This window comes from Schistocerca cancellata, chromosome 3 (genome assembly GCF_023864275.1).
Source record: "Schistocerca cancellata isolate TAMUIC-IGC-003103 chromosome 3, iqSchCanc2.1, whole genome shotgun sequence".
Classification (NCBI taxonomy): Eukaryota; Metazoa; Arthropoda; class Insecta; order Orthoptera; family Acrididae; genus Schistocerca; species Schistocerca cancellata.
This window is the reverse complement of record NC_064628.1, coordinates 703,941,852-703,967,093: the sequence shown is the minus strand read 5'-3', so window position 1 is coordinate 703,967,093 and position 25,242 is coordinate 703,941,852. Positions and strand designations below refer to the sequence as shown.

Here is a 25,242-nt window from a genome sequence, read left to right as displayed (position 1 = left end):
CAGCCATGGCAGATGGCTCTGCTGTGGCTGGTGTTGGCCTCACAGCACTTACCATGTTAAGTAATTAGCAGAATTAACTGAATTATTGGGCAAAAACATGACATTAAATGGAAATTCCTCAGACAGACATTAGAATTTTGGATGCACTTTTTAAATAAGACTTCTAGATGCATATACTTCATGCTCAAGGCCACAGAAAGCTGTTAACACATCAACTGCAGTTTTGTCACTGGAAGCCACACACCTGATGCCATATACCTGGTGACAAAACATCCATCACCAAGCATGTCATAACTGACATGTTAAATATAGAAAATTAGACCAAGAAATTCAGCAAAATTAATTCTCGGGGACTGTTTTAATACAAAAAATAATAACTGGAACTGAATAAACAATTTTCAGATTGTCCACACAAATTTTGCTTTTTGACTTCATTCAGTTGTCAAGTGGAAAACATTTGTACTGGAGGATTTTGGTGAATACTCACACTTTACCTGTGAAAAATAGCAAAACCATTTGAAATGGCTATGTCCATAGTCCAATTAATGTTATAGTATAGTAGATATTTCAGTTACATTTTGTTAACTATATGCAATAGGATAGATGAGTCAAAAGAAACACACAAACAGTGACATTTTCTTTATTAAGAACACTCGGATTTCCACATCACCCTGAGGTACCGAGTATGATGCGTTACTCATTGTTTTACATGGCGAGTTTCCCCAGTAGGCCTATAAACCATGATACACAAACATGCACACACAACTGTAAAAATTTAATTTTTAGAGTATGTGTGATCAAAGCCAACATGCACACTCAACACTTCACTGTCGGGTTGCACCAAAGCACTTGCAACATTCAACTTTTCAGCCAGGGTTGGTTTACCAAACAAACTTTTTGGATTGAAGTTCTGTTTATTAGATGTGCGTTGCACTTGCACCTTCTCATTGCTGGCACAGTGTGGACCTTCTTTCTTGGAGCGAGAGTTAACAAGTGACAGCAAATGGTCAACTGTTTTTTCCACTGTCTCTTCCGTTTCAGTATCTAATGAATCTACATGGTTTAGCAGGACTTTTAATTTAGCTTTCAACTGTGTTCCCCGTGAAGCAGTTGCCTCATCATTTTGCTTTTTCATTGAGGACAAAATAGCAGATGCCTGTTCTATCGAAGTGGTTTCTTTCTCTTTGACTGTTTTACTGAAATGTAAGTCATATGTCATTGATACAGCATGAATGTGTTTACAAATGTTCAGATTTATTAAATTGTCCGGACAACAGCAAGAGAAACTGTGAATGCAAATATTACAAGTGCAACACAAAAGTCTGCAACTGAGGTTGCATTCTAGTGCTTTTAAAGTAACAGTGTATGTGATGCCACTTGTTGATTGAGATTTCACATAAAATCGTTTGCCATCACTATTGGCCGTGATTTGGCCTCTGTCAATTTTTTTGGATTCTCTATGCCGTTCTTGAATTTTCTCTATTCGATGAGTATGTCCACCCTTTTAGAGCTTAATAATTCTTTCAAAAGATTTGTCTCTTACCAATTTCATTAGTACCAGCAGCAACTTGTCCAGTCTATTATTGGTCTTGCCATCAAGGTAGCAGTACTTTAATACTCTATGCATGGCTTCCAGATGCATGTTTGTGTTTATGTTTAAATCACGGCGATAACAATACGCCCAATGTTGGGGCCTGAATCCGTAATGATTTGTGAAATACATTCCAAATTCTCTTGTGTCTTCGTCCTCTTGTAGCTCCCTCTCAAACAACTCTAGCAACTCACTGAACTTTTCTATATCTGCTTCTTCTAACAGCATACGCAAAGCTTTGTAAACCTGCGTTTGCTTGTTTGGGCCACCATGCACTTTCCTCAAGTTGCTTCTCCAGCTGCGGTCAATATGCCACGTACATAGCAAATTGTGTTCTGCCAGACCCATTACACCCGCCCAAGCACATCGAAAAACATTTGTGTCGTCTGACATAAACACAGTTGATTTGATAACTCCTGCTTTCTCCCTGACACAAGTAAAGAACTGTGTCATTATGGCTGTATTCTCTTTATTAGAAATGCAAAATGCCACTGGAATACCACTCCCAAATTCATCTATAACTAGCAATGTTGTCACTAATAATTTGTACACGTTTGTGCAATGTGTCGAGTCTACACAAACAATATTGGAACCGAATTTTCTAAGCAATTCGCTTTGGAATGGTGTCATTAACACTATCATTGTGTCTTCACTCGATAAATTTCCCATGTTTTGACCAGCTTGTTTGTGCATCAGAACACAGTCTTTCATTCTTTCTAAAAAAATACTCACACTAATTTCATCACTAGAATGGTACTGGTGAGGATCAATTAGAAATTCCCTTTTGATATTGTGAAGATCCTTCCGAGTAAGGAGGTGCAGTCTCTCAACCTCCTCACAATGTATGGAATCTCTCACATCATCCAAAATCCTCTGGAACGTCACACCCTCAGCAATTTTCCCTGCAACATTTCTACTATGAATAAGGCTACAACCATAACGTTAAACAAATACTACTACCTATACCTAATATTTCACTGTTTGCGCAATTTTGTCAGGACAAATACTGGTTGCCAGTAAATAAACAGTTAACACAATGCATTGTCATTGCTGCAAGTTATGATGTTAGGGTCACAAAAACAGTCATTACAACTCAAGTATATAGAAATTACACCTTTCACAGATCTAAACTGTATCTTTACTTCTAATTATATTGGTAAGGTATCCAGACAGCATGTATTCAATTGTGTATAATGTAACAGGTGAAGAATACATCAGGTGGTGGGCAAAACTTCTAAGGTCACAGTAGCACCTAATTACTACAGAGTGGATGAACTAAAAATGTCCTGCAACAAGTGTTTAATGGAAAGTGATTACAAGACAAACAATAGAAATCTCCTACATACTATGAAATGCACATCCATTCACTAACAAATTACTTCCTCAAACATCAGCCAACAGTTCATTGCCAACATTTTATTATACACAGGCTGGCACATTGAGTCATGGCACAGTGTTAAAATTGCCAGTCAGCTGTACTTTCAAAACCCACTGTTCAGAAAACTACCACAAGGGACATTTTCACTTCTGTCACCTCAAATCAAATATTTATTACATTCTGAATTAGCACAATATATTAGGTTACCATGCAATGTATATGAAAGTATTAATTATATCAAAGATAGAAAAAGAAAATATCAAAGAATTAAAAAAATGGGAACTGATCACTAAATATAATGTTCCAGTTGAAATGTCATGATTTACCCAGGAATATGCGATTATTCGAGTGTACGCACCCAGAAAGGCAAAGACTAGTAGAAAGATACTTCCTGGACATCTCTCCAAGAAGTTGGAGAAAAAAAATTGAGGAAGGAATTTGTTATTATAGGAAACATGGGTGCAAGAGGAGGAACCAGGTAGCCTGTTCTCGTATAACAGTGGAGGAAACTAAAGAACTGGTAATAATTACAATAGCAAAAATCTGATGGAAATTTATGAATAATTCATGATCAAAAAATTAACAATACTTTAAGAGAAAGATATTAACAACTTCACACATTCAATGTATTTCATTCTGACTTCACACCTGAATTGTGACATTACTCAGAATTTTGTTTAGCATTTGGTTAGCAAATGGATTTGCAGAGCAGTATCATTGTGACATTATATAATTTTAGCCTACTGTGTAATGGCATGTGCAGCACCTATTCTTTCTAGTCTGTTGATGAAGTATTGTCACTGTTTTGTCATCTACAAACAAAGATATATAAGTGTTTTCTTTTACTCCATCTTAGTACATGCACGAAACTGCGCAAAAAAAAAAGAAAAAAAAAGGTAAACATTTTGTTCACATAACAGTTGCAAATACTATCAGTTAAAAGGCAAGGAGCTTAAAATGACTAAGATCATCTGAGCATCTGTTGATTAATGAGTCTTTACCCAACCTACCTATAACTCTGACTGCACTACAAGTTAGTTCGTCACTACAAGTTGAAGTCAACAAGCAAGACTTGAACGTGAATCACTCACTGTAAAATTTAGTCCCACAACCTATTCAAGTAGCCTAAAAGGTTATTCAAAGTGTGCTCCCAGACTTTTCCCGTCGGTAGAAAACGAACTATTCATTTCCAAGAAAATAGCATTACCATCACACAACGATTTAAGATGATCACTATCTACATTCCTCATGTGAATTCCATAAGCAGGAACGCCAATCATTATGTCATATCAGATGGTAGTACTTCCACCAGCAAAATATGTTACGAAAATAATTCATAATTTCTTATCCAATAACGCTAACATTACATAATGAATACATACGAACCCACAGAAATCTCTTTTGAATGAATAACACACCACATTACCTTTACACAAGGTTGATTCTAGATAGGCAACTAAATTTCATTGCCTTAAAAATTATAAAAACTGCTGTAGCAAAAACATTTATTCTAATGTTGAACTCACCCGCAATAATCTCCCTTTCAGATTTACTAAGGTGCAGAAAACCAATATTCAGTTCATGGCCGAAATGTGTTTTAAAATAAACACAAGTACACGTTCCATTTTTTTCTTGGCTGACCTCAATGGCAGACGTGCAGTGGCCACCCATTTTGTTACTGCCTTGAGACTTCAGTAGCCTCTTGCCCTTTGACCGAGATGTGAATATCCCAGATCTGTGACATACATAAGTGATTTTGGTGGCACCCTTCACATGCTTCGCACCACCATGCATCACAAAGCTACATCTCGCTAACTTCTCCTCTTTGGACTTCCATTTTAGAAAGTCTGAAACATCAAACACGAAAAACATTGCACTATTTGCAAGCCTTGGTTGTTCACTGTAAATCGGCCATACCTATTTGGCTGTAAAAGAGAACGGCTAAAATGGCTTGTAATTCTAAACATTACAAAGTTTTCACGAGTGCAAGAATGTTACTGAAAGCAAATATTTGAGCGATACGTAAAAAAAGGAAACAGTTGCTACACAATTTATGGACAGTAAAAATAAAGTTTGATTACCCATTGTGGACTACAAAGATTGCGACTTTGTCTTTTAAGACTACGCCGTTAATACAAATGATCCTTTCATATGAACTGAAAGAAGCTTTGCACTACAACATTGCACCAGATTACTGAATGCAGAAAGAAAGAAATTCTACAGTTTTACCAAAAACATTCCTACTATTGAGTAGTAAAAACTAATTATTATACGGTGTTTCTTACCGTCCATTGACTGGAATACAATCTTTTCATCCGCAGTTCGAACCATGTGCTTTTCCTCCACATGTGCTCTCAAACTAGCCAATGTATTTAAGGAATGGCTACAGTCGTCTTGTGGGCACTTAATCGAACCTTCTGTATTTGGCTCTACATCATGCATTTTCCTGATGTGCGCGTATAAAGTTTTTCGCAGCTGAAATGCTTTATCGCACACAAAACACGTGTTGGAATCTGCCATTATAAACACAGGCCTAGAACACACAACAGCGAAGTAGTATATCGAGTTCGCCACACAACGTAAACGTATCGACAGACAAATCGCCTCCTTTAAAGAACAGCGCGTTTCAGAAAGTAGCAACGATCTGGATTGGCTGGTATGGGAGAAGACGTCATCGCACGACGTAGCCAATCAGCAAACCCGATTCCCTGGCGGCCCCTAGACGCAGGTCATAGCTTCTGCACAGCAAGGCCAGTCTACTAGTATCTATGGTCGAAGGTTTAAATCGATGCAGTAAAATATCTGTCTCCACAGACAATAGACTGACGATCCAGAATCCCGCGCAACTACTATAAAGTTTTCCGCCATCTTGTGATAAATTGATGTAAAATATATTTACAAAACTCTACAAAAATATCTGAAAAAGAAATATTGGAAATTAAATAGTGCTATGCAGTGGATGTCGCAAATATGCAATTCTATCCCTCATATACGATCAACCAAAAGTGTAATAGTGCTGTTGCACTTACCTTACATATTTTCATTTTCCGGTCAGTTTTCTGGGTAGTAGGTTTAATGTTGCAAAATTTCCTTTTTTTCGAAATTTTTAGGATAAATATTTATCAGTTTAAGATTTCAATAATAATTTCCTTGTCTGGTACACAGTTGGCGTAACATGTAACAGAAACAATTGGTTATAGTCACAATAATAGATGTAAAATATTACTTAAGTATTTCAAATTAAAATATGGACCAATTTTTTCTGAAACATAGGTCATGGCACTTGGTCGCAATTGCTAAAACCTTGGTCAGCCGGTGTCGTAATTTAGAAATGAGATTTAGTATGAATGTCGCGTAATACATATTTCGAGTGAAACGCTGTTGTGACAAAGGCGAAGGTCAATTGTGGAAACTAAGTCACTGAATATTAAAGGTAACGGTCTTAAGATAGTCCTCCATTTCCAGGGCAAAATGACAGCACTATTTCAACTTCAGCTGCTTCTACAGGATGACCTTTTACAGACCTCACATTTCTTCATTTGCCTGCCATGTACTTTGATACAGATGGAACATGATTCAAATTATTTTCTTTGAAAATGTCTCTGAAATAATAGTTAAAACTTGCACCTTTTCACTGTAGGATGCACAATATTCACCAGCTGAATTGATATTTGTGAAAAATTTCTGGCAAGAGGTGCAAGAGTGCTCTGGTTCATTTTCTTCTGAAGATGGAATTTCTGCTTTGAAGAGTGTGGTCAGTTTTACTATAATGTATTCATCCATCAGCCTTTAGTAATTTCTCTGTGCTTTATTGACACCTTGACTCGACTTAACTGACCACAGTTTCTTAACAGGACTGACACCTACCTATGTAGTTGATTCAGGGTATTTAATTCTTCCTCTATTGAAGCAAAATCTGCACCATAGGAGGCTTCACCTTGTTCAGATACTATCATTATTGTTATTCTGTCAAAGCATGTAGGGCAAAAAAGTCATCACTGGAAACGTGCTCACTTTGAAACAGAGTCTTCAAATGAGAACATTTATTCCCAACCTGAACAAAGTCTGTTTTTTTATTGTCTTATACATCATTCTTTAATGGATATGCAAATAGTCACCACACTTCACTCTCCTGTGGCCCCAGTCAGAAGACATTTAAAACAATCCTTTTCACAAAACAGACTGCAACTGTTTCAACCAAAACACAGAACTCAGTGGATGGTCTCAGATTTCTTAGAAATCTCTTCAGTAAACAAAATAGCACTGAACAACTACAATATAGAAACATGCAATGAACAACCACGACAAAGAAACTGACAAGAAACTACAACAAAGTGTAAGAAATATCTGCAGCAATGAAAGTGAACAGAAATGACTGCAACAAAGAAAGTGATAAGAAATAACTGCAACAAAGATAATAGAAATAAACATTGTAACAAAGAACTTCAGTAAACAGATACATTACCTCAAAAGTTAAAAAAAATATTTATTAAAATGAAACCTGTCCAACTTAAAAGTGGAAGCTCACCTTTTCAAGGAACATAGAACTGTGTGGTACTAATCAACAGAAAAAAAATTATGGGTTGGCATTTTTGAAAAAAAAAAAATTCCATAAATTATAAAAAAAGTTCAGAACACAGTAGTAAAAGAACTTTGACAGATAAGTCCAAATGGAGGATTTCTTTGTAATCATAATGCAATTCTCTATCAAATAAAAAAAAACAACAAAATATCTAGAACTATTCCAGAGATACAGCATTTTTGCTGTTTGCAGTGCCATCTTTGGAGGCCTGTATCTTAGAGCAGTAATTTTTTTTGGAGAAAACGAAAAATATGTGTTTCTTATTTACTCGTGAATTTTAACATATACCAAATTCAATAACATCTGAGACTATGAAGGTAACTCCCTGCCATTTATATATAATACAATATATTAAGTTATTTTGAAGGTCAACTGCCAGTCCCTAAATCAAATGGCAATCCCTGCTGGCCTTCCTATATTTTTCTATATTTTTCTTTGATTATGACTTTCATATATACAACAACTTTCCTACTTCCTACTACATCATCTGTAAACATCCTTGCTAAGTTTATGAAGCTATTCTGCATATAGGTTACATGTATCATGAACAGCAGCTGCCCTATAACAGTCTCTCGCAATACTCCCAAAACTACTTTAGCGTATTTTGTATTGACTTTTTTATTCTCTTTCGTCAGTTATTGTTCAAGATACAATAGGATATGATATAAGTAGGTGAGAACTGATACCATGCACACACATTTTTTATGATAATATTGGTATATATTTGTGGTTAAGTTACATAAAATAGTTTAGAATTGTGTTATAGAAACTAATAGCCTACTTCCCTGAAATTATTTTATACACACAAGCAAGAAGAGAATTATATTTTCTGTAGTGATAAAATATGGAATCTTACATAGTGCATTTCTGAAACCCGTAGTCAATCTACAGTTTATAGCAGGTGAATTCTTACAATTACTGTAAAATTTTAAACAGCTTGTAAGCAGTACTAAAATATCTGTGTGGGTTGCTTCCCAATGAATTCCCAAGCCATTACAGCAGCTATGAATTAAATAAGCCTTCAATCTGACTTTAAGATGTGATTATAATATCTAGATATTTAATTTATTTCAGGAGCTTTTGTAAAATTTTTTAACCTTAATGTAGTGTTCATCTCTAAATGACACTTGTTTTTTACCTGTTCAGTCAGCAGATTCCTTTTCTTGTCATATTTTACAAACATGAATATCTTCATTCCTGCAGAACAGATATCCAATATCAGATGCATACCTCTTAATGAACATAACTGTCTTAAATAAACAGGGTGTTCCAAAATTACATCAACAAACTCTGAGAGGATGTTGAAGGTGTCTTGAGGAACAAAATGGGGGTAGGAACCAGAAACATCGTCCAACGATGCTACAGAGTTTTAAGGTTACAAGTGCCAGCGCCTGCCACTAGGTTAACCCTTCGGCAGCAGACATGACTTTTTATACTGACAAACCGTAGGGGGAATGTCTCATAGTGTTTGTTGATTGCAACTGATGCCATGATCAGGCACGGAGAAGATGGAACTAGATGCTGAGTCTCCTAGGAATGTAATGCTCTGTTGCCTCGAGGAGAAAGGTCTTGGGCACAGGTTTCCATACACACTTTATTTTCTGTTGGAACCTTCTAAAATCTCCATGTTTTTTTGCTATAAGGGAGAAAAATGAGGCAAGAGAGCTTTGCGATCATAGGAGGCAAGGCCTGTCTATGCAGCAGCTAGCTTCAACTTCTCCACTGCCATTTGTGGCAGTCAGTCACAATTAATGAACAACAAACAACATTGCAAGACATTCTCCTTACAGTCCATTGGCAAGCAAAGTCACATCTGCTGCTGAAGGTGTAGTCTAGCAGTGGTCAACGGCACCTATAACTTCGACGCTCTGTAGCTTCATTGGACGATGGTTCTGGACATGGGTTCCTACCTTCGTTTTGTTTCCCAGGACACCTTATACATCTCCTTGAAGTTTGTTAGTGTAATTTTCAAACACCATGTACATATACTAGCAACCAGTCCCAACTTTGCATCGATAGCTCTGAGCATCCACAGCTTACCAACTTTTCTCGTGTAGCGGCAATAAATTGTACACACAAACCTTCCACAGGAATCAGTCTATCTCTTAGCAAAAACATTACCAAATTTCCAATAGTAGCCCATGAGATTAACCTTCACATACAGACAGAAAAAACTGAGTAGGAGTTTACTTTACAACTTATATAGAAGATGTGTGTAGATGAATACATTCTGACTAAGCTCTGATGTTCTCTGGAGTTGCTGCAGCTGTTTACATTTCTGCTTTTCCTGCCAGTTGCCACCTCATCTGTAGTTGACCAGCTCATAGTTTCCATCTTTGCCACAAGATTAAATACAGAACAGATAACAATTCACATATTACACACTCATAATTACTATAAATTATGTACACAAACTATGCTCATGAATCAGTCTGTGTACAGGGTGTTTCAAACCTTTTGGGTCAAATTGAAACAGGTGATACTGGGTCTACAACCAATTATATTGAGATAGGGAACCAATTGTCAGAAAGGCATATTTATTATGTTTTGGGTATGCATGCATACACCACATTACAACAACATAACTCATAGTAATTGTTCAAACAGATGACTGCCAATCTCAGTCCATGCATGACAATGATGTATGAAGTTCTGCCACACTCTCTCAAAGATATCTGGTGTTTGTTGTACCAGGATACAGGCAGCTTGGACTCTAGGAAGCAGGACTTCATTTGTTTCTTTGGGGGGTTAATATACCATCATTTTGACATAACTCAAGAGGAAAGAGTACAAGGGTGTGAGAATTGCCAATTGAACTGGCCATGGGACAGGACCTCCCCTTCCAATCCAGTGATGAGGGCAGGGGCGATACTAGGGGTCGGTCAAGAGGGGGAGGGGGTTTGGGGGAATGGAATATGGCTTAACAAAAGGAGAGTTGGGGTCCTCTACCAATAAATTGGTAAAATTTGGTGTTGCTTAAAGCAGCTTTTGGTAACTGTTTAGGAGTTCAAGGTAAAAAATGTGTATTAATAAATAATAAGATGCCTATTTTTTAAGTTAAATGATATTTATTGGTTTAGGTAGTAAGCTATTTGCCATTCTTATTCTTTTGTTAAAATGTGTTTGGAATACATTGTAACCTATATTGGTACAGAATTATAAAAATAGTTATTGAATCTGTTGGAGTAATATATTTGCTGATTTCTGAAGTCATTTTAACCAATGTAATATAATACTCCATGAGGGAGGAGGAGGGGGGTGGGGGCTATAGCCCCCATAGCCCCTTCCTTGCCACCGCCCCTGGATGAGGGTATGTATTCTTCAGATGTTCGTGGACGTTAACATCAAAGTGAGCTGGTGTACTGCCATGTTGAAATCACATCCTTTCATGGACAACAAGGGGTACAGTCTCTGAGAACTGAGGCAGCACATCTCACAGGAATGGATCAGCCAAATGGGAGGTAGCAAATAAGATCATATTACATGATCTTGAACAATGTCTGCCCATTTGGTGATAGAGAATTGTTGCTGGTGGCGACCAATGTGAGTGGCGCAGGGATTGTACTCACTCCAGAAATGGCTGCTGCAGCTGTTTCAAACACCATCACAGGTGATTGAGACCTCGTCTATGAACAGGACAAACTGTACAAAGATCAGCACTACAGTGCTTCAGTGGGTAATCCACTGTTAGAAGTGAACGTGGGGTCTTGCTTGCACACTTTCTTTATTACAGGGGTGTAATACCTGTTCCACCAGTACTCTCCACACTGTATCCTTCAAAGTGTGCATTTCATGGGCAAGTTAACCAGTGCATATAAGTGAGTGGTCAGGCATATGATCCAACACCATCTCCTCGAAGTCTGCTGTTCAGATATGGCTTTAGAGGGAACCTTGTGAGCTCTCTGCGGTGTGGATGAACTCATCTCTCGTAAGCTGCTATTCACGGAGATAAACTTCTTCCAATTAAGATTACACCTGTTGAAAAAGCATTTTCTGTACCTTTGTGCTGCTTTATGAGCACTGCAACCTGCAGCACTGTACATTAAAGGCATCTCTGCCAACTCTTGTGATGAGTATGTGTAACATACTGTACACAGTAGTACGCCTCACTGTGGAACACATCACAGGCTGTCTGATGCAATGGACAACTGATGCCAGGGATAGTGGCATGCACATAGCACATGTTCATATGCCAGTGTGATGCATGCAGTTGTCACGTGACACTTGTGGTATGAGTTGTGTACTCTACCTCAGTTTGGCAGTCAGGGGTGTATGCAGTTTTATCACCTGCTGCCTGTTCCAGAGTACAAGACACACCAAGGATCTTCACAAGAGTTTGGAAAAACTGTTTGCATCATTGCAATGTATGCATTGAGAGTAGCAGTCATCACTTTGAACAATTACTGTGAGCTATGTCGTCATTACACTGTGTATGTTCACAACACAATAAATACGCATTTCCAACCATTGGTTCCGTATCTCATTATAATCAGCTGTGGACCCTCTAATGTGAAAAGTGTTTTAGTCATCCCATACCGTACACGATTTCATAACATATGTCTGATGTATAGGAGACATGTCAAGGTTACAATTAGCTTATTTGAAATTATGTCACATTTGCAATAATGCCTTGTGGAGAATTTACTTATTTAAAATTTGCCAAACTTACAGTATTTACATCTACTATAACTATCAAAATTTTTATTCCATTTTAGGGATCAAGCTCAAAATATCACTTCATCCTTCATGAAATCTTCCACAGAGTAGTAACATTCTTCAATTAGAAAATCATGTAACTTGCTTTTTAAAATATTTATCTTCATACTCAATATGTTATACCCTTTTATTGTGTTGTGAAATTTCATGGCTATAAACTGAGGAGTCTTGAGCATGCAGTTTTAAGTGATGTGAGATGAGCATAAAGTTTTCTTTACAACTTGTGTTGCATGAGTGTTCAAAATGATTTTTTTTAATAGATCAGCTCTGCTGTATAGGAAAAGAACCACCTCAAAGATGTATAAACAGGGGACAAATAATGTTTTTAGGTCTTTAAATAATGGTTGACATGATGCCCTCAGCTGTGCAGAACACATGTTGCAAATGATTCTTTTTTGCAACTTTCTACACCTGATTCAGTTTGACCCAAAGAGTTTGAGACACCCTTTATTACAGAAAACTGTATCAAAATCCCTACAGTAGTACCTGATATTAGCCTTAACATACAAACAGAAAAATTTGTTGAAGGACTATAATTTATAACTTGGTATAGATGGTAAGGGCAGTATTCCTGTTTCACCGTATAGTGATTTGCAGGATGTTCCATTTTGTACTGCTTGTAATTCTTAAAATTCATTGATGAAAATAGCAAATAAATTTTTCTCAGGTAGTGTTTGTGTCAGTAATTTTCAAGGAATCTCTTTATGTAACATACTGTGCTTAGCTGCTTCGAGACATTTTCATTGTGCATCTCATCAGAAATCATCCAGGAGTCAACTGCCAAGAAATTCTGCGGAGAATACTGACTGAGTTTTTTTAAGTTGCACTGCTTGTTTGTGCTATGGAATTCTTATTTGCTGGAATATGAAAGCTTAACATGAGAGCTTTGTTTCCACATTACTCTTTACTAGGTGAAGTCAGAGGTGGAAGACCTGCCCAAACCATACACTCGGCACTTCCTATTCCAGTCCTGTCAAAGGCTTATCCTACCCCTTAGGCACTGGGCCACTTCTGAGAGTAGCCAGGGCATATACCAGCTCTGCTGCGGTTATTGCACAGCTTTTTCCTTTGGTATGACCACTACCAGCCAGCTGTCCATCAGGATGAACAGCCACCACCAAACTGTGGCAAAGAACATGGTAGAATATCTTGTGGCACAACATACAACTAAACATAACACATTTGATTTCAATGGCTGCTTCATAAGCAGGTCCTCCCCTTCACTATCCGCTTAACTGAACTGCACAGGCAAGATTTATCCTTACAACACATTTCTTGCTCCTAAAATTATCATGGCCTCAACCTACAGTAACCTACTGTCCTCACACCCTCCACCCAACAGTACCCTTCCCTTCTGTCATCACATCCTTCCTGTTCATGCTCTCTCACCCTCATTGTGTGCCACACTCTGCCAGTTGCACACATCTTTCCCTGTCCCTGCTCCTCTCCTCTCCTTTCCTGCTTCCCCTACCCCCCACCCACCCATAGCCTCAGCCTCCTGACACTGGGCCTGACAGGTTCCCCCCCCCCCCTCCCACCCCCCCATGCCACCTCCCCCATGCCACCGTCTAGTGCATATGGCATTCTTCTCTCTCCTCACCTGTACCCTGCTATCCCTCTCACTTCCCTGCCCCACTTCAGATTGCTGCTCTGTGTGACAGCCCCATTCTGGTTCAAGCTGCTGGTCATGTGCACATGAGGTGTGCTTGCTTTTCTGAAGAAGGCTTTGGCTAAAACCTAAACTTGTAACAGTCTTTTTGTTGTGCCTGTCTGCAATTTAATATGTTGTCTTTATGATGAATAGCAATCTATCCTTTTCCTAATATTGTTGATACTATAACCTGGAGTTTTCATTGTTATTTTTTCTAGGTGATGTACCAAGATGATGTTTGAACCCACTCTTTCAAAGTGTAGGTCCAGTGTTTTAATCACAATATCAACTCTCCCAGTTTGGATGTGTAGGAAAATGATACTTAAAGGGAAATAGTCCAGTAAACTACAAATATATCAAAACCATTGAACCGTTTTATTAAGAATTGTTTTTACTTTGTACATCTGTGGAGTTTATAAAATCTGAGTGATTAATGCACAACTTTGTGGTCTTACTCAATCTGTGGTGCAAGATGTGTAATCAGATATGTCCAGTATGCTGCATCATTTCATGCGAGAGTCTTGTACAATAGTTTGTGGCAGTATGTAGCATCAAAAACAAACATCTATGGTATCTATTGATACTGCCATATGCATATAATTACACATTATTTCAGTTGTAATACTAACAACAATGTCCATAAATTTTGTTACTGCTGTGGCATAATTGAAAAGATTAACTCTTTGAAATGTCTTTCAGAAGGCTCTGCTTTTAAGTGCCTCCAATGGTGCACACCAAACAACAGCATAATGAGATGCAGTTACAGTCCACTTACATTAATTTCTTTCTAGGAAACAACTATTTAAGATTTCTTCTTTTAGTGACAAAAAGAGAGTTGTTTGTTTGTTGTCTGAATATCAGACATTACATTCTGAAGGCAAGTGAGCTGAGCATCATGATATAGAATAAGACAAGATCATCTCTGAGTGCCTCATGAAAGTCATGTGCTTTTGGACAACAGCAGTAAAATGACAACTGTTTGGGAACTGTGTGCTTCAGAGGCATAATGCATGCTATAACTGCCACACAGTCATACATCATTTTCATTACAAAACTCTATTTCTTCAGTATTATTATGAAGGTGCTGCAATTCAATCTGTTCTTGGGACACTTTAATGCTATCAATGCACCCTCTGAAGCCAACATAGAAAGGAGCAGGAAGACCAGCTGGAAGGACAGCAGCACCACCTGAGGAAAGAAGGATAAATGATACACAATCTTACATATGTTTCAAATAAAAATAGTATTTATTTATAGCAAACAAATATGTTTTGATTGATACTGCCCCACATACACTTTCTAATACAAATTATTGCAAAGAACTAGTAATTTTGCATGAAATGCCACAGTTTTATTTTAGTTATCATATGCAATGAAATGGATAAAATCACATAGTTGATAATTTTGTAAACTGTGAGTTACTATGTTTATTTAAGGATGGCAGCTAGTGTTGATATACATAGTGTTCATGCGAAAAAAGTAAAAATTATACCGATAAAAACAGTGTGTGCATGAATTGTAGTGATGAAATCAGAAAGTTAAATGATCGTGTAAGTAGGCTGCAACTAACCATTAATATGCTGATGAGCGAACTAAAAAAACTTACATCTGAAAAGTGTGAACTGACAGCAAACTTGCCTCACAGTAACTTTGAAATTCCAGGCAAAGTGAAAAACAAAGTAATTTTTTTTTGTTGCTGCTATCAGTCACAAAATGCCACATTCTCAACAAAGCTTATTAAATGAACCTAATATTGTGTTCACAAGCAGATTCAGTGTGCAATCAACATCCAAGATAAGAAACACTGTGCACATGATAAAACTCATTTGCGAGCTGAATGTGAAACTACAAATACGCGGAATGATACATCCTAAATAATGCTTAACAACTCAATTACTATTATGAAAGAGAAAGAGTCTGCTGGACCTGAACACTTGTGTGACTTAAATATCAAGTGTTTGTTCAGCGCTGATGCTAAATGTTTTGGCTATAAAGCTGGCGGCCCTTCTAAACATGCAAAGAAACCTGAACAAAAAAAAACAAGTAGTTGTTATGGCACACAGTCATGGTCGTGGAGTTGCTTGCCTTCTGAATGGTCAATCCAGTGTACAAACAATTGCTTACATAAAGCCTGATGCTTCTATGTCAGAAGTTTTCAAGCATGTATAATCCACAGACTTTGCTAACTTATCCTCTGAAGACTTTGTTGTGCTATTTGGTGGGCCAAATGCTGTGTACAAAAATGAAACTTATAACAAAAAGTAAAAAGGTGCTTAGGACAGTTGACACGCACAAATGTTTTAGTGCTGAACATCCCACATAGGCATGACTTACCATTTTAGTCATGCATAAATAAAGAAATAATTAATGACAACCACCAAATTTCATTTCTTTGCAAACATTTCAGATATGTACAACTTGTAAATGTTAACAATATTGGGCACAGATTCCACACATTACATGGATTTCATTAAGAACATGGGGAAAAAATTGCTTGTCGAAAAAATTAAAGAAATTATCAACAAGAGGCATCAAACACTCAAAAGCAAAATCATCCTAGATTGCCCCCCCCCCCCCCCCCCCCGGCCCCCCATTATCCAAAGGAAACAATGCCAGCAAGACCTCCGTCACCAATATCAATGACAACAAAAGAAAAAACAAGGTGCCTTCAATATTGTCACAGCAACAACAATGAATGCAGTAACAGCTCCACCAATTGCAGACAAAGTTCTAAACCAGCAACAAAATCATCAACAGTCACATCAGCAGCAGAATAAACAACCAGAGTAGCTGAACAACTAACAGGGGAGCCAGACACAGAAGAAAATTCTGCAGCAGATGATATTAGAAGAATAAATGCATTAGGGAAAAGAAAAACAGTACTTCCAGTACACCTGAACGATTTTTTACAGACAAGATAAAGGTAAATGATCAATTAAATATGCCAGAGTCGAAACAATCTTTTAATTTCATGCTGATTCATCAAAATGTCCAACCATTGCAAAACAAAGTAAGTGAACTTGAAATTTTATTTACTGATGAGTTAAAAAATGCTTCTGTAATGTGTATAACTGAACACTGGCTGCCTAAAGATGCAATGCCAGTCACAAAACTTGCAGACTTAACTCTTTCGTAATCATTCTCTAGAACTACATCTAGTCATGGAGGGTCATGTGTATTTGTTAAAACTGGTATTGATTATTGTAACATAAAACCTATTGAACTGTTAGCTGAAGAGAAAATCTTTGAAGTATCTGCATTTGAGCTCTCTGCATTAAAATTAATAATCATCTGTGTATATAGGAGCCCTGATGGGAACTTAAATGATTTCTGTCATCAACTAGAAGCAGCTTTAAACACCATAAAAAACCTCAACGAAACAATGATCATATGGGGAGATTTTAATATTGATTTTCAAGAAATCTCAAAAGACCAGCATACTGTAATGGCCCTACTGGGAACATATAACATAAAAGCCACCATAGATTCTCCTACAAGAGTTACATCAACAATAAGCTCAACAATTGAGCAGATATTAATAAACACAAATATAAATCACAAATTCTGTGCTGAAAAGCTCAGTACTGGCTCCAGTGATCACTATGCACAGTTTATTGTTTTACATACCCCAAGCGAAACAAATGAGAAAGAGGAACTTGTAAAAGAAACAAGAAAATTCAGTAACAAACAAAGGTTTTTATACAGAGACTAAGTGAAGAAACCTGGTATGAAGTGTATACTTGTGAAAATACCAATAAAAAGTTTGAAAAATTCATGGAAATCTTCATGTCATACTTTGAAGCTGCATTTCCATTAAAATAACAAAAATGTCAACTTAACTTCAACAAGAACAAATGGATTACAACAGGTATTAGAATCTCTTGTGCAAAGAAGAGAAGATTACACAGTATAGTAAAGACACAGAACATGTCTCATGAATTTCATTTATACCTGAAGAATTACAAGAGGATCCTCAAAAATGTAGTAAGGAAAGCTAAAACAATGGCAAATGATAAATACATTGAAAATAAAAAAAAATAAATGCTAAAGCTATATGGGAAGTTATAAATAATCAAACAGCAAGTGAAACCAAACAGTATAAAAACATAAACTTATGTTATGAAGGACAAATGATTTCTTGCAGAGACTTTCAACAAATATTTTGCAAACATAAGTGAACAGTTGGTGAGTGGACTTGAAGAACACAACAAAATAACACCTCCATCATACAATAGCATAAGAAATATGTCTAAATCGTTGTTCCTTTCACCCACAAATACAGAAGAAATTTTATCAGTTATAAAAACATTGAAAACAGGGTACTCATGAGGAATTGATGGAATACCAGATGTGATTATTAAAAAATGCTGTCTTGTCTTAGCTGAACCCTTGACACACTTGTGCAAAAGCTCACTGGCACCAGGAACCTTCACTTCATGCTTAAAACAGCAAAACTGAAACCACTGCTCAAAAACGGAAATCCTAAAGATCTTTCAGGCCCTACTGCCTGTATTTTCAAAAAATTTTAAGAGATTTTCTGATTTCCTAAATAAACATAAAATTCTCTCTCTCTCACAGCATGGTTTCAGGAAAGGCTATTCAACTGAGAGTGCAATATTTGAATTTCTTAATGAAATCTATGCTGCTACATGATAGGGATCTTAAAAAGTTGTTGCGGCAAAGCCAGCATGTTAAGTGTATACTACTTCTATGTGCATTCTGTAATTAAAAATGGCATAATCTTCTGGGACAATTTAACAATACATATTAAACTTTTCAGGATGCAAAAGAGAATATTAAGTATTATTGAAGAGGTAAACAATAGGAAATCATGCAGATCCATATTAAAAAAAAAAAAAAAAAGTTCAATTCTTCCTCTTCCTTGCATTTTTATCTGCGAAATATCAGTTTTCATAAAACAATCCCAGGCCAGTGGAGAAAATCAATAGTAAGGGTAATGTACAAAGGGAAGGGCGACCCAGAGGACACAAACAAATACAGAGGAATAGCCTTGGAAAACAACCCTTTTAAGGTATTCACAAAACTAATCACAGGAAGAATAAGACACACTTTGGAAGACCACCTCCCAGAATCTCAATTCGGGTTCAGGGAAAAAAGATCCACTATCACAGCAGTGGAGCTGCTTTTAAAAAACATATGGGAAACCATCGATAAGAAGCAAAAATATTATGCTGTATTCATAGACTTCACAAAGGCCTTCGATCTCCTCGACCGATCATTAGTAAAAAGGATGCTCGACAAAACTCTGGGAAGAGACAGCGTCTGGACGAGGATTATAAACTCCATAAATGAATGGAATGAGATAAGGATCTCGGACAACCTCGACCTGTCTGAACCAATAAGGCAAACAAACGGAGTACTCCAAGGAGACCCACTAAGCCCGCTCCTGTTCATTCTGGCAGCAAAGGACATTATGGAAATCGCTCATGACGATGTCGAAGCATATGCCTACGTGGACGACATCATGATAGGCTTAAAAAACTTATAGAAACTACAGGAGACTATAGAAGACGTGGAAAAGTGGTGTAGAAAACACAAGTTTGTAATCAACACTGACAAAACGGAAATGATGGTATTCAGATCAGGTGGGCAAATCCCAAAAACGACAAGAATTGCACTACAAGGACAGGAAATATCTATCACAAAAGATTACAAATATCTAGGGATAACACTCCATCCGTATGCGAAGTGCTTCACTAAACACACAACAGAGAAAGCGACGCAGGCCATCAGAGTGATAAACGAAATAAGTTCCATCAGAACACTAAATCTAGACACAGCTATGGCACTCTTCAAATCAAAAATAATACCAATACTGGCTTATGGGATAGAAATCATATGGATACACCTAAATGAAAAGAACTTAGAAACATTGGAAAGAGTAAAAGCAACCTATATCAAAAGAGCATTAGGGGTAGCAAAAACCACAAGATCAAGATTAGTCTACCTTCTCGCCCGAGAATCTTTCCTCATCGAGGATCTAAGGACAATGTTCTTACTTCCCAACACATCAGCATCGGAGAACCTACTAAGATCACTACTCAAGAAAAGAAAGGAAGTACCAACGGAATTCTATGGATCCGGGGCCATGATCGACCGCACTTGGACAGCAGCAAATTTTGAGATGAGACACGTTCTTACAAGACTCGCAGTACACGGATTCCACCATGAAATTTGTGCAAATACAGCATACCACGAACCGTCAAACCTTTGCAAGTGTACACTATGTGGGCAGTCTTGTGAGAGATATCATATAGTAACATGCAACAAGAGGACCAGATCAATTAGAGACTATGCAATAAATGGTTCCAATGATAATCATTATAATACCTGCACTGAATGTAATCTACTAAGAATCATGCAGACACTCAATACATCCTTGTAATTCACTCTCAAATGATTGTAATCTAATGTAAAACTATAATGGCTATTCTGCTGCAATAAATCGTTCATAAAACAATATATTGATAGACACCCAGATATCTTATTAAAAAATGAAGCTATACATGCATACAAGACAAGACAAAAATCTGATCTTCATATGAAACAGGTGAGAACATCATTGTGCCAAAATGGCACTCTACATATTAGGATAAAAATTTACAATAATCTGCCTAACCATATTAAATCAGTAAGTAAATTCAGTAGTTTTAAGGCTGAGCTAAAGGCATATTTAATTGATCATTGCTTTTACAGTCTGACAGAGTACCTAGAAACCAAATAACAAAAATAAATAAGCATTATGAATATTCTACTTTCCATGTTGTCGCTAATGTTTGTTGTATATATGATTCTTTGCTAAATTAATTAAATATCTAGTCCTTAGGAATGCAATACAAATTGTATTTTATGTTAAGACTTAACCATGTCCAATATCCTTGTATATATTCCATACAGGTAGGAGTAGAAAAACTAAATAAATAAAAAGTAAATATTACTTACAATGCTTCTGTTTCAAAGTTTGTAAGTTCACAAAAAAATCTGTACACATAAGAGTGTTGCCACAGAAATAACTAATATAATTACCAAATGAAACTATAAGGCTCCAGAAACCTTTTCCAGTATCAAACATCTGTGATGTATACACAGACTGAAGCGATGAATGAAAATCTGCACAAAGACTGGGATTCAAACCCTGCTTAAAAACTAATTTCAACTGTGTGTGTGCAATTATCAGTATATTCAATGCAGTTTAGTCTGAAGAGTTAATATTTTTTTCTGTCTTTATTAGGTGATACTAATAACGGAAAATGAAATTTCAATGAAATAAAAAAAGATATACTTATGAGCCTGAAATATGACCATAAATCTCTGTTAATAAGGAGAAAGGTGAATTAGATGGCACTGATTTTTAAATTTTACAAGGTTAAACAAAGAAATTTTCCAATGCATTGGCTGTAGATAGACACATTAAAGCAGTATTAACAGACTGAAATAAATTTACTTTGCCAAGGATGCCCTCTAGAGATATTTTTCTAGAACACTGCTTGAAAAACACATGAATTTCTTCTTCAGTGCTGTCTTAATTCCACTTATCTGTTTGGTTGTCAGTACTGTTGCTTTCTCCCCACTTTTGTCTCATATCCGTTTGTTGATCCACACACTCTTACTTATTGCAGCACATGAAGAATGAGTGTTTACTTACCTCTGTGTATGCTGTAACTATTCTAATCTTGTCCCCATGATCCTGACAGGAGCAATATGTAGCGGCTGTAGTACATTCGTAGACTTGTCATTTAAAGCTGGTTTTTGAAACTTTGAAAGTAGGCTTTCTTGGGATGGTTTACATCTATCTTCAAGTGTGCACCAGTTCAATTCTTTCTATATCTCTCTAACATGCTCCCATGGGTCAAATAAATTACTGTCCTCTGTATATGCTCAATATCCCGTGCTAGTCATATTTTGTGCAGTTTCCACATACTTGATCATTATTCTAGTATGGGTCATATGACTGAATGACAAGAAATCTCTTTTGTAGGATGATTGCATTTCCCTAGTATTCTACTAATAAACCAAAGTCCCCTACCTTCTGTACCCACGACTGAGCCTAAGTGATTGTTCCATTTCATGTCCCTACAAAGTGTCACACACATTTATTTGTATGAGTTTACTGGTCCCAGCTGAGACTACTTGATACTGTAGCAATAAGATACTATATTTTTTCATTTTGTGAAGTGTACTATTTTTTAGTTTTGAACATTTAAAGCAAGTTGCCAATCTTTGCACCATTTTGAACTCCATCCACAATAACTTGCTGTGTCCCCCTACCAAAAAAGCCTCAGTTGAGTCACAGATTTTGCTTGATACTCCTTACAATCTTACTTTTGATAATAAATGTAGGTGTGGTATTAAGTCAAATCAACAAACATGCATGTGCATAACCATTTATATAATTATATGAGAGTGCAGGCTTTCTCGGCGAATTTCATATATGAAGTCTTTATGGGTTGTCAGCCGAGGAGCGTCATCGTCTCATAGCAATGTTTCGATGGAATGTGTCTCCATTATCTTCAGGTGAAGTGTCGGGATATTGTTGGTCACGGGCTGATATCCCTGCTGGACCACTCTCCGCTTCCTGCTGCCGACCAATCACGTGCCCACGAAATTGCCTGATGTGACTGAAGCAGCCGGTGGTAGGGGGGACGTATGTGTGGGGTTCATGTCCCAGTGTCCGTCCCTGTCTGCTCTGTCTGTGGCCCTTGATGGAACATGAAGTTCTTCTCTGATTTTCCTGATTGCAGGCTCCCAGGCTGTGCTGAGGTGGTAGCCACTGTCATGGTTGATTAGGTTGTCGTGTAACCATATTTCTATGGACTCTTTGATTACAGAGTCCCAAAATCTGTTTGACTGCAAATTTTCTTTGTGTCCTCGAAATTGAAGGTGTGCTTCTCATCAATACTATGTTCCACCACAACAGATTTGTTGGCCTGACCCAAGCATACATGCCTGATGTGTTCATTGTGGCGCTGTGAGATGCAGCATTGCGTCTGTCTTACATATTGCATCCCACATTCGCATCTGATCTTGCACACACCATGTGCCATCAGGCCTAGTGGATGCTTGGCTGAACCGAGAAGGTCTTTGATTTTTCCCACTGCGCGGAAAATGGTCTTCACTTTATGTATCTTGAGATTTCTTGCGATCTTGACCTTTGGAGGATTTGCGTATGGCAAGAATGCACAGCCCGTTACTTCGTCTTCATCCGGTCTCTCTTCTGTCTTCTTGTGGTCAGTCTTCAGAGCTCTCCATATTTGTGCCTCACTGTATCCATTTTTCTTGAAGGTGTCCTTGAGGTCTTGCAATTCTCCTGGCAAACTTGCCTTATCGCAGATTGACCTGGCCCTGTGCACTAAGGTGTTGAGCATAGAATTGCATTGCGCAGGATGGTGGCAGCTGTTGGCATTAAGATAGAGGTCCGTGTGTGTTTTCTTTCTGTACACTGCATGTTCCAGCATGCCGTCCATGTTTCTTGTGATCAGGATATCCAGAAAGGGTAAGGTTCTGTTCTCTTCTATCTCCATGGTAAATTTGATATTTCCATGTATACCATTGAGGTGCTGATGGAACTCTAGCAGTTTGTCCCTGCCAAGTGACCAAGCTACAAAAGTATCGTCAACGTACCTGTAGAAGGCTTTTGGTTTGTGTTTAGCAGTGTCCAGTGCTAGCTTTTTGAAGTGCTCCTTGTATAGATTGGCTATGCATGGTGTTAGGGGGGAGCCCATAACTACACCATCTATCTGTTCGTAGAACTTTCCACCAAAGTTCTGGTGGGAAGTTCTACGAACAGCACTGTGAGATGTAACGCTGCATCTGTCCTATATATTGCATCCCACATTCGCATCCGATCTTGTACACACCAGGTGCCGTCAGACCTAGTGGATCCTTGGTTGTACTGAGAAGGTCTTCGATTTTTCCCACTGTGCGGAAAACGGTCTTCACTTTATGTTTCTTGAGAATTCTCATGATCTTGGCCGTTGGAGGACCCACATATAGAAAGAATGCATAGCCCATTGCTTCATCTTCATCTGGTCTCTCTTCTCTCTTCTTGTGGTCGGTCTTCAGAGCTCTGCTTATTTGTGTCTCACTGTATCCATTTTTCTTGAAGGTGTCCTTGAGATGTTGCAATTCTCCTGGCAAACTTGCCTTATTGCAGATCGACCTGGCCTTGTGCACTAAGTTGTTGAGTACAGAATTGCATTGCGCAGGGTGGTGGCAGCTGTTGGCATTAAGATAGAGGTCTGTGATGGAGATGCATTCCATCAAATTGTTGCTACGAGACGACAACGTTACTCGGCTGACAACCCGTGAAGACTTCATATATACATTTATATAACTAGTTTCTCCAAAGTCTACTTCTACAGGAGTCAGGGAAAACACTCAACATCTCTGATGAAATATTTATTAACTGACATGCACATGCCATTATTTTACAGAGTTTAGCAATAGTTGCAAGTATGAAGAACATTATGTTTAATACAAAGTTGTAAGTGATTCTGTCAAGTTCAAGGAATGTCAGTAAGGGGCTTCACTGTATATACCAAACATTAAATATTTACCAATCCAGAGTGTGCTGAATACTGGCTGGAAAGATGTTCTGTTGAAATGAATACGTACTGGATTCTCACTGTCAACTTGTAGAGAGCTCAAATGAGCAGTTACTGTATGCCATGTCCCATCACTCACATACACCTGCAATACAATATCATTTACCACTGATTATAAAGAAAATTTAAATGATAGCAGAGCTGACAAGCTATGCTGAAATTGTTCCTAAAGTGCTACATATTGTACAAGATCTGACTTTACCACTGCATTGCATTAACCTATTTTTACATAAGTTACCTCTCTAAATTAAAATCTTCACTTACAGTTTCAATTTATAAATGGAAAACAATGAGAAAAATCATCAGGTCATGATAAGCTTAATAACTTGTAAATAAATATTCAACATCTATTTAAAATTATAAAAGAAATAAAATTTTAGATACTTACCTTAGATTTTGCAACTAATTTTCTATCATCTGTTAAATGAAGTTCTACAAAGCCATCAGAAATAATTAATGAGAAGAAATCAGATTCATAAGAGAAGTCATTGGATAACCAGAGGAGAAGGCTATTTGATTCTGCTGTACGAAATACAACTTCGTAACTTTGCCTTTGTTCAATGGTGACACTAAAAGGTAAAATGAAAATATCAGACACATATTACAATTTTTCATTGTGAAAAAGAATATAGAACAAGCTTCAAATGCAAAGAGCCTAATGATAAAAGTTACCTGTTAATAAATTTAAGAGCACAAAAA

General features: G+C 37.3%; 2 protein-coding genes across 2 annotated transcripts in view; both read right to left on the bottom strand.

The window, feature by feature from the left end:
• Window positions 1-431: 431 nt before the first annotated feature.
• On the bottom strand, window positions 432-3,006 carry LOC126176522 (uncharacterized). The gene is made up of 7 exons (XM_049923678.1): window positions 2,964-3,006; window positions 2,734-2,850; window positions 2,599-2,641; window positions 1,544-2,519; window positions 809-1,501; window positions 624-731; window positions 432-494 (listed from the first exon to the last, which is right to left on the bottom strand). Exons 1-7 carry the CDS (start codon window positions 3,004-3,006, stop codon window positions 432-434), a joined length of 2,043 nt encoding a protein of 680 aa, XP_049779635.1.
• An 11,289-nt stretch (window positions 3,007-14,295) lies between these two features.
• LOC126176521 (agrin-like) overlaps window positions 14,296-25,242 on the bottom strand; it is a 366,518-nt gene continuing 355,571 nt past the window's right edge. The window contains exons 25-27 of the mRNA XM_049923677.1: window positions 24,932-25,112; window positions 24,496-24,628; window positions 14,296-15,106 (exon numbers count right to left, since the gene is read on the bottom strand). Of these exons, the coding sequence (XP_049779634.1) occupies window positions 14,949-15,106; window positions 24,496-24,628; window positions 24,932-25,112 (472 nt within the window). The 3' untranslated portion in view covers window positions 14,296-14,948. The remainder of the gene's footprint in view (window positions 15,107-24,495; window positions 24,629-24,931; window positions 25,113-25,242) is intronic.

Coding starts and splice junctions, on each gene's coding strand:
- LOC126176522 (XM_049923678.1), bottom strand. CDS start 3,006: ATGTTGGCAATGAACTGTTGGCTGATGTTTGAGGAAGTAATTT. Junction 2,851..2,963: donor GATGTTTGAGGAAGTAATTT/GTTAGTGAATGG, acceptor TCCACTCTGTAG/TAATTAGGTGCTACTGTGAC. Junction 495..623: donor TAAAGAAAATGTCACTGTTT/GTGTGTTTCTTT, acceptor TATTTTTCACAG/GTAAAGTGTGAGTATTCACC.